The following is a 20,393-nucleotide window of genomic DNA, read 5'->3' as shown; positions in this document are numbered from 1 at the left end:
AAAAACAATGCAAAAAAAGTCAACTTTCGGTACACTTTTCTCGAAAACTATTATTCCAATTGCGTTCGCCCTTTTTTCATTCGATTACAAATATAATCAATTATATGAATAAGAAGTAATACGACGTTATCTTCAATAGAAACTTTTTTATAAATATTTATACCAAAAGCAAAATAAAAATCCCATTTTCTCTGATTCATTGACTCATATCTCCGTTTGTACAACTCAAAATGATGTTAAACTTCTTATTCGTATTCTTGGAACCTTACTAAACAAAGTAAAAAAAAAAATACAAGTCGGTTTAGTAGATTCGGAGAAAAGTGCACCGAAAGTTAAAAAATTGGAAAAAAACAATTTTTACAGGAGACACGAAAAAAGAAAAAATGCTAAAAACTCATGGTATTCAGAATCATGTAATCAGATTTTTTCTACTCTTTGGAAAAGGTTTTAAAAAGTCTTGTTCTATTCCTAATTGAGTCTACTTTTAGAAAATCAAATAAAAAAATCGATTTTTTTGTCATTTTTCCACTTAGGTGTCCCCTTAAGCGACACGCCGGAACAAGAGTTCGAAAAGAGCCATTGAATACTACTCTGAATTTTAACAGAAGATCATTAAAGATCACATGATGCGGAAGATAGTTTGGCTTAGGGTAATTTTGATCTTTTGAAGATGCAGGCTCCACATGATTCAATGAAAGATACTCTTGCATAAATGTATTGTACTTAGCTTTGGCAACTGGGTCTTTTGAAAGTTGAGCTTCGTTTCTTTTGAACATTGAAGCCACTGGTTCCTTAGATCGACCTAATAGATCAGGTGATTGGAGTTTGGGTAGTTGAACTACGTATTGACCTTTCTCGTTTCGATAATGAGTATCTTGAAAAATATTCTCGCATTCGATCTCTTCCCTTAAAGAAGTTTCTCATTTTTGTCTAGTGCATGGATCAAGCTTATGCACTAGAAGATGTACAAACCAATCATCCCATAGTTCCACGGGTCGTTCCATGTTGGAAAAAGCTCGAATTAATTCGTTGGTAGCATCCAAAAGACAAAGAATCTCATCAAAAAATCTCATCTCTTTAAAGGTTTCCCACTCTAGTTGATTCCCTGAAAATTTAGGTAAAATTAAAGCAGGTAAGTGTTTATAGAAATGATCAGAGGAATTACTACCTTGACTTCGAACTTGAACATGTTCTGGAGGAGTTGAAGGTGGTTTTATCAGCTTTTGGATTTCCCTCAAATCGGCTGCTTTCGTTGCCGTGTAGTCCTCTTCAACAAAAAATGAATTTTCTCGAAATTTTGCTAAAATGTTATTATTATTAGTAGAAGTGTAAATATAAATTTTTTTTGAATTTCAATAAAATATTTTTTGAGTTATGGAATTTCAAAATTTTGATTTTTTTTAAATATCTTTTTTTCGATTTAACATATTAATAAGTAAAATTAATGAAATTAAATGTATGAATAGTGATTTTTAAAGGATTTTTTACGAGTTATACAGTACCGTCCGAAATTGTCAGTCCACCCATTTTTAAAGGAATGAAAAAAATTCTTTAACGTAAAATTCATGAAAACTAAAATTTTTTTTGGTTTATATTTTGTAAGAGGATAAAATTTTGAAAAGAATAAGACCTCACAGAAGTCATTTGGCCAAAATTTGTAGAAGATATTCTTAATAATCGTCATTTTCAATGTTTTACAAAAATTTGAATAACATCTAAAATAATGAACGCTTTTTAATAATCTTAGGCTTATTTTAAAGGTCATTTTCTACGGAATAAGAATTACTTATAGGCATTAACCTGTAATTTTTTACTTGGAATAAGCATGATGTCAAAGTTGGACAAAAAAATTCAAAAAATTTGAAATAATGTTATTAAAAGAAAAATAATTTTTGAAATTCAAACATATTTTTTTATTAACTTTTCTTTAAAAATCTTCACCATATCATGTTTTATATATGTTCTAGAATAGTTTTTAGTAAAAAAAAATTTAACCTTGAAAAAACCTTTTTTGTTGAATTTGACCTTGAAATTCAAGGTCAAATTCTCAATTTCAATATATCTCAAAATCGTTTTTTTTTTCTGACCTATCCCAATCGAAAGCTGACATTTTTTCCTATGAGTCATGTGAAAATCAGAGTGGAACCATGAAAATTTTTGAAGTGAAAATAATTATAAATAATTATTTTATATAGAAAATGATGATTTATAATATTTATATATGGAGCATTCCACGCCAAGTCGCAAATCATTTTGCTTTTGCATCTCAAATTTTTTTAAACATTTTTTTTCTTCTTGTACTTTTTGAAATGAGCTACCTTGATTTTTTCAAATTCTTTCATAAAGCGGTTCAGGAGATACAGATTTTTGAAAAATGACGATTTTTACGTAAATTTTTGTTTTAAATGCTTATAACCCGGTCAAACATTGATCAAATTGGACGTTTTTTTAATCAAAAGTTTTGTTTTTACACGTAGTTTTTAGTAAAAAAATTTTTAAAAATTTTTTAAATAATTTACGATAAGATTTAAAAATTCTTTAAATAAAATTTCATTTTTAACAATGTATGTATCGGTTAATATTTTTCAAAATTTTTTTAAGAAACTACCACTAAATTAACAATTTTTAAGCCTTGTCCGATTGTGGGCAAACGATGGAATCTATTTATTTTGAAATTTTTAATTTTTATATGCACAGTGAAAACGGTAGGCCTAACTTGCCATTTGACCAAATCACAATTATTTTACACAGAAAGAAGGGTAAGTTTGTAGAGACTCAGGTCAAAAAATGAATTTTCTTCAAACTTTGCTAAAATTTTACTATTATTAGTAGAAGTGTAAACATACATTTTTTTTTAATTTGATAAAATATTTTTTGAGTTATGGAGTTTCAAAATTTTGATTTTTTTGAAAATATTTTTTTTCGATCATGTAAAATTAATCAAATTTAAAGTATGAATAGTGATTTTTAAAGGGATTTTCACGAGTGGGACCATGGACATTTTTGAAGAAATTAATTATAAATCATCATTTTATATATAAAATAATGATAAATAAAATGAAATTGTAATTGTATGAAATTGTAAAAATGTTATAAACAATTAGCTTGCATTTATACTGTATGAGGTATAAGGATAGCTTTTGAAGTTAAAAATTTTTTTGAACAAAATTAGTTTAATTAGAAGAGTTTTTGATGTTAAAAATTTTGTAAACAAAATTTTCAGCGTCAACAACTATCCTTAGACCTCATTAACTATAATAATCTTCGTATTCATTTATTCAGTCTGTCCACAGATAAAATGGATATGTTTAAACATATCCATTTTATCTTTTAAGGGTTGGGACTAAATTTTATATTTTTTGAAATTATAAATATTCTTCCATTTCTTCTGTTGAACCCACGAATAAAAAATAGATTTCATTGAGAGGGAGAAGTTTAAATTTTATTTTAATTGGTCTGAAACATCCATTTTATCTTTTGAGGGTTGGGACTAAATTTTATATTTTTTAAAATCATAAATATTCTTTCACTTTTTGAACTGAACCAACAAATAGAAAAATAGCTTTCTTTAAGAAGGAGGATTTTAAAATTTAATGTAATTGGTCTTAAACATTCATTTTATTTTTTGAGGGTTGGGAATAAATTTTACATTTCTTAAAATTATAAATATTCTTCAATTTTTTTCAACTGAACCAACAAAGAAAAAAATAGCTTTCTTTAAGAGGGAGGAGTTTAGATTTTATTTTAATTGGTCTAAATCATCCATTTTTGCTTTTGGGGGTTGGAATTAATATGATTTAATTATTAATTTTTTCTCCACTTTTAACCAACAAATAGAAAAATTGATTTTGAAAATAGGAGGAGTTTGAATCTTTTTTTTTGGCTAATAGCCAAATCTATAGTCTATTTTTTCGTGAGGGGTTGATACTAAATTTTATGTATTTAAATACTTAATAATATTTCCTCCATTTTGTTCTATTGTACCCACGAATAGAAAATAGGTTTCTTTAAGAAGGAGGAGTTTAAATTTTATTTTAATTGGTCTAAAACATCCATTTTTCCTTTTGGGGGTTGGAATAATATGTTTTATTTTTCAAATATTAATTATTTTTTCCATTTTGTTTAACTCAACCAACAAATATAAAATTGCATTTTGAAAATAGGAGGAGTTTATTTTTTATTGGCCAGAAGTCTTTTTTTACTTAATGGGTCAAGTCTAAATGTAACTTTTTAAAAGAATAAAAAAATTGCTTTCTTAAAGTAGGAGGAGTTAGAATCTCATTTTAATTAGTCTTAAAAGTAAATTTTCTAATAATTTAAAAAAAAACGGGAAAAAATTGCCTAATTTATCTGCCTTAGTATAATTATTTATATTTTCTGCTTTTTTATATTTTATTGAATACTAATAATTGTCTTTGTAATTGATTGAATTAAAAAAAGGTTAAGTCCAGTATACAATCATACAACTTCTAGAATTGATTTAAATAAAAATGATCTTGAAAAGTTGGTTTTCCTATTTCTTTTGAAATTGGTTTTGAATGTGATAAAATAGAAAGCAGTTTTTTTGTCAATAAATATAAGATTAAAACTCTTTCTATTTACTAAAAGCAAGAAAGTTGACAGAGAATTTTTTTACCATGTATTTCGTGCTGTGTTCTAGTAATTATTGATAAATTAAGTCGGTATATTATTTATCATTTTACTTTAAATTTATCATTATTTTCTTTAAATTTAAATGATTTAAAGAAAGGTTATAAGTATCTTGCACTATAAAAATAGTATTTTTTGTTTAATTTTCATGTGATAAAATACGTATTGACAAATGTCACTCCCGCCATCTGTCGTGCAAAATGCGCGGCGACATATCAACAGCGTGTAGGTAACCGTCCTTCGCTATTTTCAGCTGCTATATACATTATATTCATACTATTAAAACATCAACTTTAATTAATTATTACACTTTATAACAACAAAATTTTAATTTTTTACTTTTTATCTTACATTAAAAAGTCATGTCAACAATTTTTCCCTAAAACACACACCAATTTATCAATACACATTCACTTGACATTTTCACATATTTTATCTTTTATTTCACTTATTTTACATTAATTTGGAACAAATAAGGTCATAAACGATTTATAAACACTTTTCCCAGCTGAAAAAAATCGTCTGGATTTTCCCATGGACTTTTCAAGTAGAAATCCATATGGAGATTTGAAACTATCCACATGAAATCCGCATGGATTGCCATGTGGATTTCCGCATGAATTTTTTTATATTCTTAATAAACTCCAAATATAAACGAAAACCTCTTTAAAAATGCAGAAAGTAGTGAGTGAGACCCCTTCGGAGTCTCAGAATTCGAATTTGATTTTTATTTTTGAAAAAATTTAAAAATAGAAGAAATAGAAAATTTCCATGTGGATTTCCATGTGAATTATTTCAAATCTCCTCATGGATTTCTGCGTAAATTTCCATGTGGAAAATCCAGACGAACTTTTTCAGTTGGGTTTCTACAAAACCCAATACTTACTTTATCAAATTTTTGTATTTAAAACACTTTTTTTGATAACGTCAACTTTTGACGGAATCTTGACGTTTTCGCGTCAACAAAGCATCTACCCGTTCCGCCAGGGGTGTATCATACAACATTTTTTGCAAAACCCACCTCTAAAGTTAAGTACCTATTACGAATTATTTGTTGAAATAAAAGAAAACACGAAGACAAATATTTATGGAAAAATTTATATATAAATGTTTAAGAAATAAAATTACATATAATTACACAAAATTACAAATATCTTTATTTATTTATACATGAAAAGATGACACTGTTATCTAATATTCATAAAATGTTAATTAATCGGTTATAATTTAGATTTAATTCAGAATTAAATAGTATATTAACCCAGTGGGAAATTTCCAACCGGCGCGGATCCTCGCCTGTACCGACGCCGGAGTAGTGGTACTGGCTGGGAACCGCCTGCCTACCGCCCGAGAACTGGTATTCTACCAAAAGATGACTTGGCCAGGAGCTGGCTGGCCATCCGTCTCGGAACTGGCATTCTACCGCGCGGTAACCGGCCGCGAAGAGCCGTTCCGTGTATAATTCAACCGGCTGGGACCCGGCACTGTACCGACTGCGGATCTTTCATTTCCTAGCCAGATGTGCGCTGGCAATGCTGGCATTCTACCGACTGACAACCGGCTTGGATCAAAATAATAATTTCAACAAATATCAGTAAAAAAATAATAATTAATTGCAAAAGATAAATACGGATGACAATTCATTGACAGTTCACTTTACACATTTTTTTATTTCTTTATACACTTAAACGCAATTTTTTATTACATACACATTTGAAAAATCCTAACGCTTGGGGGTACGAACCTACGCCTAACCGAATATTTACGAACCGAAATCTCGCACGCTAACCACTATGCTACGCTCGCATGGAACTCTCAAACCTTAAATGCTTTCAAGTCTCACTAGCTGAAATAAAAATTGTAAAATTACTACGCGGCAATAGGCAATTTGGAAATACGAACTGATGTAATACCGGTATATTTTCAATACTTTACTGAATGTGTATTTATGAATATTTCAATATTTCGTTTAAAAAAAAATGTTATATTTTTATTATTATGTTTTTTAATATTTTATTACATAATATATCGAATAATATGAACATAACTTCACTGCAAAACAATTTATAACATATAAGTAATAGTATTAAATTGAATAAAATTTTAATGCACAACACATTTTTTTAATTATTTAATTTGCAGAAAAGTGTCAATAAATAATTACTTAATATATTGTTTAAATTAAAAAGAGATTATTAATTAATTAATAATAATCTCTTTTTTATATATTGTATTTAATATGTTAGGTATTTATTGTAGGCATTATAATATATTGATCACATTTTCTTTCAAGTTAAATATATTTTACTTCTTTCAAATTAATATATTATTTATTAAAAATTATTTATTTAATTGCACATTAATAAAGTTGGATTTTTATATATATAATGAAAAAATTAAGTTTCTTATATTCTTCCTTTGCATGAATACTATTAATTTATTTATTGGTTAACTAATAATAATATTATAATAAATGCAATTAGTTATTGTAATAATTAATTATAATAATAAAATAAATTTATGATTATACTGATAATGTAAACTATAACAATAAATGACGAGATCCGCAGTCGGAACCGTCCCAGCACCGAGCCAGTACAGACCTAACATCCGTCATTCTTCTACGCGCGTCGGAAAATCGAAAATTTTCGCGTCGAAATCTGCAGGCGGAACAAATCCAGTACCGCGCCAGTACTGACGAAAGTAGAAAGGCGGATCCAAAAGTCGGAGCCTAATCTGTTCCGCGCAGGTTGCATTTTAGGATCCGAATCGGTACAGACCATCGGTGCTGGCGGTCCGTACGGGCGCGGATCCCAGGCGGTTGTATAATCCGACATTCGTCCGACTTTTCCTCCTGGGAAGCAACAAGAGGATAAAGGCAGCCATTTCTTTACGGTCTCGGGGCGCCTACGGCGCCCTCGACCTCCACTCGTGTCACAAAAATCACCGTAAAGAAATTGGCTGCCTTTATTCTCGTGTTACTTACGATATTTTTTATTCCTAATTAGAGCTCGCAATCCCTCAGAGCGGGATCCGGCAATCCCGCGGGATCCCACACTATTTATTGAATCCAACATACTTATAAAAAAGGAGAGCAATCCCGCGGGATTTCTAACGGTCAGGAAAAAGTCAGGGAATATCTGTTTTACAGAGAAATGCCCAATATGTATTTTATATTGTATGTATTTATATATTAATAAATTTCGGATTTCGAAAGTCTGACTTCATATTTGTCATTAACCAAAAACCCCTGAATAACACGTTTAAATCGAATTCCATCATTTTTTTAAAAAATTTCCGCCATGTTGGATCCGCCTTTGTGAATTTTAAACATCTGACTTCAGATTTGTAATCAGCGACCCCAAAAACCCCCAAGTAACAAGTTTCAAGTGAATTTGATCAATTTTTGAAAAAGTCGCCCGCTTTATTGGATTCGCTATTTTGAATTTTGAAAATATGAAAAATTCGACTTCAGATTCTTAATCAGTGTACCTGAAAACCCCCTAAAGTGTACTTGATTTTTAAATTCCTTGACTGTAAAAATGTATGCTTCAAAGGGATTAACCCTAAAGGGATTAATGACTATTACACCAACTACTATCCGCGAGAAAATGATAGGCCCCTGAAAAATGTTCAAGTTTGACTTGAAATATCTCTGTTAAAAAAATTATTTGAAAAAAATGAGAAATATTTTTGAAAAGCGTGGAATCTCATATGTTTGTATACGAAAGGCCAATATTAGAAAAAAATTTTTGCACTGTACAGGTGCAAAATTACACAGCAGTGTACCCCATTTTTTGCCATTTTCAAAAATGGTCGACTTTGGTACAAGATTTTACATGGAATCGATTATTCGAAAAATCCGAAAAAAGGACTATTTATTAAACTGAATCTGTCCAAACGAATTTGCTTTATAATTATTAAAAAATCTTAATTATTTTTATATTTATTAACAATAATAGGAGACAATGTTATCTCTGGTTCTATTACTCTAATTGAAATAAATCAAATTGGATGTTGTAAATAATTAATCTTTTTACTATATTAGCTCATTAAGAAAAACGAAATTCTTCTATTAACTACATTTTTCAACATTTATTTGGAAAGTTTTTTTTTTCTTGAGAACAAGTGTAAAACGGTTGCAAAAACCCAATTTTTTCGACAAAATCTTAACCCTGTCATAAATAAAAATCTGGCATGCACTGTATAGCCTATGTGAAAAAAATTCTAAGCTTTATTCTGAGTCCACATTTTGGAGATGTTCGTAGTATTATTTATGACAGAGGGTTAAGATTTTGTCAAAAAAATTGGGTTTTTGCAACCGTTTTACACTTGTTCTCAAGAAAAAAAAACTGTCCAAATAAATGTTGAAAAATGTAGTTAATAGAAGAATTTCGTTTTTTTTAATGAGCTAAGATAATAAAAAGATTAATTATTTACAACATCCAATTTGATTTATTTCAATTAGACTATTAGAACCAGAGATAACATTGCCTCCTATTATTGTTAATAAATACAATAATAATTAAGATTTATTAATAATTATAAAGCAAATTCGTTTAGACAGATTCAGTTAATAAATATTTCTTTTTTAGAATTTTTTGAATAATCGCTTCCATCTAAAATCTTGTACCAAAGTCGACCATTTTTAAAAATGTCGAAAAATGGGGTACACTGTGATGTAATTTTGCACCTGTACGGTGCAAAATTTTTTTTTCAATATTGGCCTTTCGTATACAAACATATGAGATTCCACCCGAGTCGAACTTTTAGACCTGCTTACCTCCTTAAAACTGAGGGTTTGTAAGGATGTAATAGGATGAAAGCAGAGTTTATTTGCATTGCAAGTTAACTCTGATTACCTCCTGCAAACCCCTGGTTAGCGACAAATTTAGATGGTAAAAGGGGGAAAGCAGGTGTTCCTAGAACCTTATTAAATACTGCTTGACCCTTACTTACAGAATTCTTTCCTCTCGCTCATAGCATATTTGAGATCATTTTTAACTAATTTTTATAATAACTTTAATTATTAATAAATGGCATTATTATTTAATGATTTTTACTTTTTTTTTTTAATTTAATCGTGACCAATAGCGAATTCATAAATAATGTTAGTATATATGTGGGGATTAATACATATCCATTTATATATAAAAAAAAATTTTAATTTAATATTTGTTAATTAAATTATTTAACAGTGTATATTATAATCATTAAATTGCATACTTATACCTATACAATACAGAAAAATTGGAAAAAGCAAACCTACGAAATACCTAAATAAAATCTAACGCACGCGAGACTTGAACCTACGACCTACGAACTACGGACTACGAAACTAACGCCCTAACCACTATGCTACGGAACCTAACTGAACACATACGCTCTATTTTCAGTGATTTGTTGAGTGATTCAATAAAGCATTAATTGACACTAATACACTACAGCAAATAAATAAATTGTTTAATAATAATAACCTTTAAACATTCATAAATTAATATCTTTATTATTTAAAAAAAATGTCAAAACATTTCAGTTAAAAATAATATTTATAAATTAATAATAAAAAAGTACATGTTTCGGTAACCTATTCGCAGTTTGAAGTTAATTGTTGTTTACATTTTGGTTTCTTAATCTTTTTTTAATTTTTCTTTTCAAATATTTTCAATTTTAAAATTAATGTATTGAAAATCTTCGAATTGTTGCAAAGAATTTTATCAAAAAATTTGATAAAAATAGAATATTCCTACAAAGAATTTCTTTATTTAGAAAAATAACTAAATTCTCGCAAAGAATTTTATTAATATTTTTAAAAATCCTAATTAAACTTTTTTGAAAAATTTCTTTGAATTTTTTTTTAAACTAATGGAGTTTCTTTATTTAAGTTATCTTTGAGTTATCTTTATTTATTTCTTTATTTTAAGAAATAATTAAATTGTTTATGAAGAATTTTATAGAAATATTTAAAAATCATGAAATTTTTTCGAAAAATTAAATTAAAGTTGTTTCGAAAATAATTGAATTTTTTTTAAAGAATTTTATTAAAATTAAGTATATTCAAAATAATTGAATTTATCATAAGAATTTTAATTACTTTTCGAAAATAATAAAATTATTTTAATTCTTTTGACGAATATATTCAAAAATTGTATTGAGCTAGTAATTTAATTCTTATATAGAATTTTTTTTAAATATTTTGAGAATAATTAAATTGTTTTTCAAAAATTTTAAATTCTTGTTAAAACTAAATTTTATGGGAATTTTTGAAAATAATTAAATTCTTTCGTTTAATTTTATTTTAATTGGGTTAATAATTATTTAATTCTTGCAAAGAGTTTTAGTATTTATAAAAATAGTTGAATTATTTCGAAGAATTTATTAAAGTTTAAGAAAATAATTGCAATTTATAAAAATATTTTTAAAATATTTGAATTCATCTAAGGAATTCAATTAAAATTGTTTTGAAAATAATTGAATTCCTGCAAAGAATTTTACTATTTATAAAATTAATTGAATTCTTCGGAAGAATTTTACTATTTATAAAAATAATTGAATTTTTTCGAAGGATTTATTAAAATTTTAGAAAATAATTGAATTCTTTCGTGAAATTTTCAAAATAAAAAATTTTGTAATTTGCAAAACAATAATAAGTTGAATATCTTGTACCGCGCGTAACATTTCCTATTGCGTAAGAATGTGGTAGAAGCAATACAGGGTTTAAGGTTCAATTAGGACTTAAAAAGGAGTTGTCAGAGTTAAATAGAACTTACGCAGGAGGAAAAAACACCAAGGGTTTGTTAGGTGCAGGTTAGGGTTAAATTATACTTACCAGGAGGTAAGCAGGTCTAAAAGTTCGACTCGGGCACGCTTTTCAAAAATATTTCTCATTTTTTTCAAATAATTTTTTTAACAGAGATATTTCAAGTCAAACTCGAACATTTTTCAGGGGCCTATCATTTTCTCGCGGATAGTAGTGTGGAATCTGAACGAGCATTTTCTGCCGCAGAATATCTCTGTAATAAACTTAGAAGTAGTTAAGCAGATAATACCATCGATACTCTATGTTTCTTAAGATCTTATTTTCAAAATGAAAATTAGAAACTTCCATTTAATGGAAAAATTTACGTTAATTTAAAAATACTTAATTTACATTCAAACTTAGTTTAACAAGTGAGGTTGGGCAATAATAAAAAATTTATTTATAGACATAGCCAAACTTATATAAGAATTTCTTCGAAAATAGGATTTCAATAGTTTAAAAAAATTTTTAAATAAAAATTTTGATTTCAAATTGGTTCTAAGTCATTCTAAAAATGTATTAAATTGAATAAATAAAACGTTTTAATAAAATTTTATCTAATAATTATTAAAAAATCAGAATATAGCTAATAACATAAAATTATGCGGGATTTTTCTTTCTATGAAATCAAAACTATTTCGTATATGAGATTTGGCTTTTGGAAAAGAATCATTTAATATGTTATATACATGCTTGGAAAAGAAAAATGTTGGGGAACCAATAGTGGAGACAACAGGTCTAAGGGGGTTGTCTTTTTTGTGTGTTTTTGGTAAACCATAAAATTTTGAAAGATTTGCATTAGTTTGTGTAAGTTCAATATCATTATATTTCCTATTCAAAAAACCATTATTGTTCTAATGTTTTAAAATTTTATAAGTATCAGTTTTTAGTTTTGGTAATAAAAAAATGTTCATGTTGCCTGAAAGCAACATGGGTCTTTAAAGGGTTAATGTAAATCACCTTCCTCTTCGTTTCAAAGGCTCTGTACGAAAAACATTATACACAGCTGGGGCAGTACAGAAAATTCTGTACAAAGCTCGGAAATTTCACATCTTTACATACTCCGCGATTTATACAAAAATGCCTGTACGTCACATATAGCTGGTAAGTCCGGAGGAGATGGCCATAGTATTTTTAAAGTAGGGGAGACTAGGTGCAGTTGTTACAATATTGATAAAAACAGTTACTGTGCTTAGAGTTTAACTCCAATTTGTTTGGTCAAACGATTAAATCAAAGGTATATTATCTAGTTCAAAAAGGCCATCATTGATTTAGCTCTATATCTATTATTTAATTAACTAGAATCATTTGAGTGCCCGTGTAGAAACTGCCGTAGATTGCCTTATTAATATTACGGCTTCTGTAAGGTCCCTATAAGGTTGCCTTACTAACGAATTTCCCAATCTAGCCTTATAAGGACCCTATAATTTTCCTTTCAGGTTACCTTATTTATTTATCAGGCAAGAAAATACGGTCCCTTTTTACGGTCCTGATTGGGTTCCTACATGTGCCCTAAATCTATTCTATGATATAAAATTCAAAAAGACTTGAATAAATCGTAAATAAATATTATATTGTCATTCATTAATTATTATTAATTACTATAAACAATATGAATTATTTAAAATTATTGTTTAAAGTAAAACAAAATTTGCTTTTAAAAAATGTTGGAATTATAAATTATGTCATATATCCATGTGATAATATAATAATTTATTGTTTAGTAAATTATCTTATAATTGCCACAATTAATTAATGGATCAATACCTAATTGTTTATAATATTAATTAACAGTTGAAAACCTTAATTAACTAATGAGTCAATCAATTAATGTTTTCCACTATTGTTAATTATTTTATTATAAACAATTATGTATAGATCCATTATTTCATTTATTAAACAATAAATTATTATAAATATTTATTATTATATAAGAAAAATATATTAAATTTAAAATTAAAATATATAATAATTAATTGTTAATAATCATTAGTTATTATATAGTCACATGGAAGTAACAATAATTTAAAGTAATTATCTATACAATATTGTTAGAAGGAAAAATGAAAATACATTAAAGTCAATTCATTATTCTAACAGTGGATAATACCGTCCCTTCATTCAAAAAGGGAATATACAAAAAGTTTCTTCCAAGCTTGCGTGGCTATGCGGTATGCGTATTCGGTTTCGTCCTCGAGGTCTAGGGTTCGGTCCCCAGTGTGTGCGAGATTTTTCTATCTTAATTCAAAGCATTCTGTGTTTAATATTAGTAATGATAAGTAAAATGTAACAATTAATAACAATATTATTGTATTTTTTAATAATTTTTTTAGGTTCTAAATATATTTAGGGTGAAAATAGGTTTACTAATAGGGCCCGGATAGGCTACTGCGGGACAAATATTATAGGGACCGCATAGGATTGCCCTACAGGGTCCCTAACAATAATAAGGCAACCTTATCCGAACCTTATAATGCCCGGATTAAAATTTCTGCACGGGTGACAGCGTGTAAATTGTAACAACTGCACAAAGAGAATGTCGGTTGTTACAATACCAAAAATCATTTGTAACATTTCTAAATTGAAGACAAATAATTTTTTATAACCATTGTTATAAATTACACAGGTCAACAAAAAAAGACTTACTTTTTTTTATGAGATAGCGGAATGGTTTCCTATGTATTTTTGGACGCTGAACACGATCCCGACTTCCAAAATTGCCCATCACGTCAGGATTTTGAGAAAAGTGGGGGTAAAGACCTCAAAAACGCTTTTTTGAGGAATTTCAACATTTATTTTCTCTTTAACCTAAAGTGCTAGAGACTTCCACAAGGTCTTAAATTAAAGCTTGTAATGTGCACTAAAAGACCAATATCCATAAAATAAAAAAAAATTAAAATTTTTTTCAAAAAATGGGATTGAAGACACCAAAAATTTGTGTTTTTGGATTGCTTTAATAGACTTTTTGCAATTGCTTGGATTCGCATGAAAATGGTTACTTGGGGTTTTTGGGGTCGCTGATTACGAATCCGATATTAGTTTGCAAAAATTAAAAATGGCGGATTCGTAATCAGCGACCCCAAAAACCCTGAAATAACAATTTTCAAGCGAATCCAAGCAATTCTTAATTCTTACATCTGCCATCTTGGTTTCGCCGTTTTAAATTTTTGCAAACAAATATTGGATTCGTAATCAGCGACCCCAAAAACCCCAAGTACCCATTTTCAAGCGAATCCAAGCGATTGCAAGAAGTCTATTAAAGCAATCCAAAAACACAAATTTTTGGTGTCTTCAACCTCATTTTTTGAAAAAAATTTTAATTTTTTTTTATTTTATGGATATTGGTCTTGTAGTGCACATTACAAGCTTTAATTTAAGACCTTGTGGAAGTCTCTAGCACGTCAGGTTAAAGAGAAAAGAAATGTTGAAAATCCTCAAAAAAGCGTTTTTGGGGTCTTTACCCCCACTTTTCTCAAAATCCTGACGTGATGGGCAAATTTGGAAGTTGGGATCGTGTTCAGCGTCCAAAAATACATAGGAAACCATTCCGCTATCTCATAAAAAAAAAGTAAGTCTTTTTTTGTTGACCTGTGTTATTTATAATTTTTGGCTCAACGTAATAGTACGTGACAGTTCCATAGAGATGGCAGCATTAATATTGTTTCGAAATGAAAGAAACTTAAAAAAGTTTATTTTTATTAATTGCACCTCCCAATTCTATAACTCGATCTGTTAAGGTGAGTCCAGAATAGGTTTTTGTAAGAGTCGACGCTTTGGCTGTACGTCGATTGTAAGTGTCGATGCGACGTTTATCTCAGTGGTTCTCAACCATGTGAAATTGTGTTACTCGTATTGTTTCACTCGTATTGTTTTGACACGTGCCTTAGTGTCAATAATTGGTTATGTGTATTATCTTTACTATTATTATGTAATTTTTCAACTTTAATCAAGCAAGAGTGAGAAATGATGTTGAAAATTAATTATTTTTTCAAATAAATTGCGAAAGAATAAAATGTGGGGAAATAAATCTTGAATGTCGTTATGAAATTCTGAAAAACATGTTAAATCTATACTCACTAGGTAATATAAATAATCAAGTAAGAAACTTTTATAGATTTTCTTAATTTACTTAAAATTAAATTGTCTGTTAATTAATTATTCTTTTAGATTAACAATAGTCACGTTGTATTCTTCTCCTTGTGCGTCAATATAATCAAACACTAGGATAAATCGGAAAAGATGAGATGCTTTTTACATATTTTTGGTTTATTAGTTTCAAATTTGTAGTATTTGCTGTAAACGAAGACTGTTTAGGAACACTTTTTGTCACTTATATTATTTAATAAAATTTTAGGAAAATTTTGTTTCTTTAACTTCTTTTAATTTCGTAATAGAATTTTAAAAACAAATTAAATATACATAAATTATAAATTTCAATATTACAATACATTAGTGATAATCATTATTATAATATTCGAAATTTTCTTCAACAAAAATATATTAAAAGAGGGATGTATGGGATGTGGTGAGAGATAGGACAATTGAGAGACCAAGAAAAATGCAATTGTACAATCTTTTATTCTGTGGAGTCAGTACAACGAAGTATCAATTAAGATAGTGATACGTGAGAAGAGAATAACCGACGTTATGGATGTCGATAATTGTATCGTGACGAAACCATTGGTCGGTTGTCATCAGCACCACAAAAGGAATTGTCCACGTGATGAGATCGAACGCAGCACGGAATGGGATCCCTCAGTGAACAACTCGACATAGAAATGCGATTCTTGAAGAAGAATGCGCCACGATTCAAAAGAAAACTCAGAACAAAATACAAACAGGGAAATACATTATGAGAACATTAAAAGAAAAAGAAATATGCATTTGAAAGGAATTAAACTTAAATGAAATTCAATAACAATGTATGAAGTGAATAATGACAAATGCTGATGAAAATTAATGAAAGAGGAATAGAATTAGAGTGATTAATTATTTGGATGTGAAGTACGTCACCATCAACGAAGATACTTAGGATGGGCGATGCTGCTGATACGGCGTCCAATCAAGCACTGCACTTGTTGAGTGGAAAGACACCTTACTCGCACGAGACGGGAAAACTAACTGAGACGTCAGTCGTCACGAAGGATCTAACTTTCTCTCCCCACCACGCCGCTCATACAGACGCTCCGACGCCAGGCCCATTATTCGCAGGGCAAAACTATACCTGGGAATGACGCAGTGGTTCCCATAAACCATTATCAATGAAATATTAGTTTCTAAAGGGAAGGAAAACTACTTTTTTAACATACCGCCCGCCTTCGTTATATGTTAACGAAATTGAATTAAACAAATGGAGATTTCGAACTATAAGGTATCGCTAGGAATAGGCAAGGGGCATAGTTTTACAATCGGTCGAGTCACTACACCGACTTGAGTTTTTATGGTGGCCACTCTAGTAAGGTTGTCTTTGCCGGGGTGAGTCTGAGTTACTCTTCCCAATGGCCATTTTGAAGGAGGGAATCGCTCATCGACAATGAGGACTAAGGTTCCAACTTTTATATCATTGGTCGACTGATTCCATTTGTAGACCGCCTGATACCTTTGGAGGTATTCTTTTGACCACTTACTCCAAAACTGTTCCGTCATCTGGCGAATGCGTTGCCAGCGGGAAAGCCGGTTAGTATTGATGTCCTTAAGACTGGGCTGCGGGACAAGCGACAATGCCTGGCCGATAAGAAAGTGTCCTGGGGTAAGGACAGATAGGTCGTCTGGATCGTTCGTGAGTGGGCATAAGGGTCGTGAGTTCAGCACGGCTTCGATTTGTGCAAGAAGGGTTGACAACTCCTCGAATGTGAGGATTCTATTTAAAATGATTCGTCGAAGGTGATGTTTCACTGATTTCACTCCTGCCTCCCATTTTCCTCCAAAATGGGGGGCTGCAGGTGGGTTGAAATTCCAAGTAGTTCCATCATTTGCAATTAGATTGGCAAATTTTCCCAGTTCTTCAGACGCAGCAGAGAAGAAGCGTTTTAATTCAGCATCAGCCCCTTTTAAGTTTGTTCCGCAGTCACTAGTTAGGGTTTGACAGATGCCACGACGTGATGTGAATCTTCGGTATGCTGCTAGGAAGGCGTCAGCAGTGTAGTCTGTTACCAGCTCAAGATGTAAGGCTGAGGTTGTTAAGCAAACGAACAAGACAAGATATCCTTTGTACTGTCGAGCCGCCCGCTCTGACCAAGTCTTCAGATTAAAAGGCCCGGCATAGTCCACCCCGGCGTGGAGGAACGGTCTGGTCGAGGGTACAACTCGGCTGGAAGGCAACTGGCCCATGAGTTGTTGAGCGGTTCTCCTTCTAAAGGCGGCGCATCGAATACACTTCAAGATGTGTGATCGGACAGGAGCTCTTCCCTTTAATATCCAACATGTGGATCGAATATAGGATAACGTGGTTTGTGTAGATCCATGAAGCGTTCGGTCATGGGCATCGGTGATGATAAGTTCGGAGAGGTGAGAGTTTCGTGGAAGTATGACGGGGTGTTTGTTTTCGTGACTAAGTAAGGAGTTGTTCAACCTTCCGCCGACTCTAAGAAGGCCAGATTTGTCGAGGAAAGGTGTAAGACGATTTAGTGAGTGTTGTTTAGGCAATTGGTGTCCTGCTGAGAGTAACTTAATTTCATCCGAAAATGCTGATGCTTGAACTTGCTTTACACACCAGTATTTCGCAATCTCCAATTCCTCTGGAATGAATAATCGAGAGGCGCAACTACGAAAGCTTAGATTATTGAAAACCCTTTGACACAAGGAGACAACCTGCGGGTTGCGCGCCTACTGCGGTAGGCGCGTGAGGCTAGAAAACCGATCGATTATTTGACAAGGTGGCGACAACTTCTGTACGACATTTGTTTTTTTGATTTGATATCTCTCTAAGGCATTCTCATCACAAGAGGGATTTGGATTTGGCCAGTCGAGTGGGGATTTGGTTAGCCAAAGTGGACCTCTCCACCAGAGGGAGTGAACAGACAATTCGATGGGGGTTAAGCCTCGAGAGGCACAGTCTGCTGGATTTTCGTGTCCAGGGACTAATCTCCATTCTGCCTGTGGAAGAATTGTACGAATGGCATTCACTCGATTATGGACATACTCCTTCCATCGAGATGTATGATTATTTACCCATGTATGTACGATAGAGGAATCAGTCCACAGGAATAGAGGAATGTCACTGTTGTTAAACGTTTTTATTACTACAGACGTTAACTGGGATAGCATTAAAGCGGCCAAGAGTTCTAGTCGGGGTATCGTTTGTCGTTTTAATGGGGCAACTTTGGTTTTTGCTTATAGAAGAGATGATCTGACTGCGTTATCAATGGAGATTCGCAGGTATACAGCTGCAGCCAACCCTACCGAGGACGCATCCGAAAAACCGTGTATCTGTATTTGCGCATAACCAGTTGAACCTACCCAGCGTGGGATCTTTAGCGACATGAGCTCGGGGAGCTGATTAGCAAAATCAGTCCACCGATGAGCTAAATCCACAGGAATCGGATCATCCCAGCTCACTCCCTTTGTCCACAATTCTTGAAGAATGAGTTTGGCTCGAATGATAACAGGGGCAACAAGCCCTAGGGGATCAAATAACTTCGCAATCAATTCGGTTACTGTTAGATCAAATACGAAATCTTCATCGCTTTCTTCATCTTGATGCTTAAACGCAGTTTTGGAATGAGAAAAATTGCTTACTGTTCTAAAAAAAAATAAAAAACCTTTTACAAAATTTTTTAAACAATTAATTAAGTTCTGTTAACTTGCTCCTCTATTTTCTATAATTTAAATAAATAATGTTAATTTTAATGTTTAACTTACTTTCGATTCTTACGGTATTTTTTCAAGAAATCTAACATGTTAAAATGAGGCCAATCAGATTCAACATTTTCTTCAGGAGCACCTGATCCGGAGGCTATATATTTGTTCAATTTTTCACGTTCAGCAAAATATCTGTCACTTAATGATTTCCATAATGCCTGAATTTCTTTAACTATTATAAACAAATTATAATGAATAATAATAGAGTAATGATAATAAAAATAATACTAATATAATCAATTAACTATGTTTATCATGGAATAGAATTAATAAATGACAATTACGTACCTGATGTTTCTTTATTTGATATTGTAAATATTGTTGTTGCTATTTCTTGCCATTTTTCTTTTCTTTTCGTAACATTTTTAAATTCTTTCGACTTTTTAGAGTATAAATAATCATATGGAGATACCAACGATATTAATAATTCTTTTATATCAATTTCATTGCATTCACTCATCTTAATAAGTTATGAAATAAATATACAGAACACCAAAGAAATTACTAAAAAGAAAAATAATTTAATCAATTTTCTTCTGTTTTATAAATAGGTTAGTTTAATAAACTCACCCTGGCAAAGTCAGATATCTGAGATATATATAGCCATAATAGAGTAGTAATTAAATTACTTATTTATTCACATATAATCCTAATATTATTAGGTTACAAACATGATAATAAATAATTATAAATTATTGATTTTCTTGAATTTTTGAAATTAAAGTTTTTATTCAAAATATCTGTTTCAATTTATACATTTTTTTAATTGGAACTTATCTTTTTAAATTCAAACTCAAATTTAGAAAATTCTTTAATAAGTGGAATATTTCAAACTACAAAAATCCTTGTATTTATGAATATAAGCACTTAAAAAGCTGTCATCCCAAAATAATAAATTACGAGACCATATTTTCTAAATTTTTTGAACACATATAGGTACTAGTAAATAGGTATCTGTCTAATCTGTATTAAAATTAAGATTAAAAATTAATGCTTTTAGCAATGCAAGTTTAATAATAATTTAATTACCCATGAAAAATTCAATTAGTTTATAAAGTTTTTGTTTATTTGTGTGAAAATTATT

General features: G+C 30.2%; 1 protein-coding gene and 1 long non-coding RNA gene across 2 annotated transcripts; both read right to left on the bottom strand.

Moving 5' to 3' along the window:
• Positions 1-613: 613 nt before the first annotated feature.
• On the bottom strand, positions 614-5,607 carry LOC122505839. The gene is made up of 3 exons (XR_006301956.1): positions 5,537-5,607; positions 1,169-1,267; positions 614-1,105 (listed from the first exon to the last, which is right to left on the bottom strand). It is a non-coding gene; the product is annotated as an uncharacterized LOC122505839 (long non-coding RNA).
• Positions 5,608-16,813: 11,206 nt separating this feature from the next.
• LOC122505831 lies at positions 16,814-19,769 on the bottom strand. Its single transcript, XM_043617677.1, has 5 exons — positions 19,598-19,769; positions 19,310-19,481; positions 18,908-19,190; positions 18,306-18,544; positions 16,814-18,212 (listed from the first exon to the last, which is right to left on the bottom strand). Exons 1-5 carry the CDS (start codon positions 19,767-19,769, stop codon positions 16,814-16,816), a joined length of 2,265 nt encoding a protein of 754 aa, XP_043473612.1.
• Between the last annotated feature and the right edge of the window lie 624 nt (positions 19,770-20,393).

The sequence above is a fragment of the Leptopilina heterotoma genome, unplaced genomic scaffold (assembly GCF_015476425.1).
Source record: "Leptopilina heterotoma isolate Lh14 unplaced genomic scaffold, ASM1547642v1 Lhet_373, whole genome shotgun sequence".
Classification (NCBI taxonomy): domain Eukaryota; kingdom Metazoa; phylum Arthropoda; class Insecta; order Hymenoptera; family Figitidae; genus Leptopilina; species Leptopilina heterotoma.
Note: the sequence above shows the minus strand (reverse complement) of the source record. Positions and strands in the feature narration are given on the sequence as shown.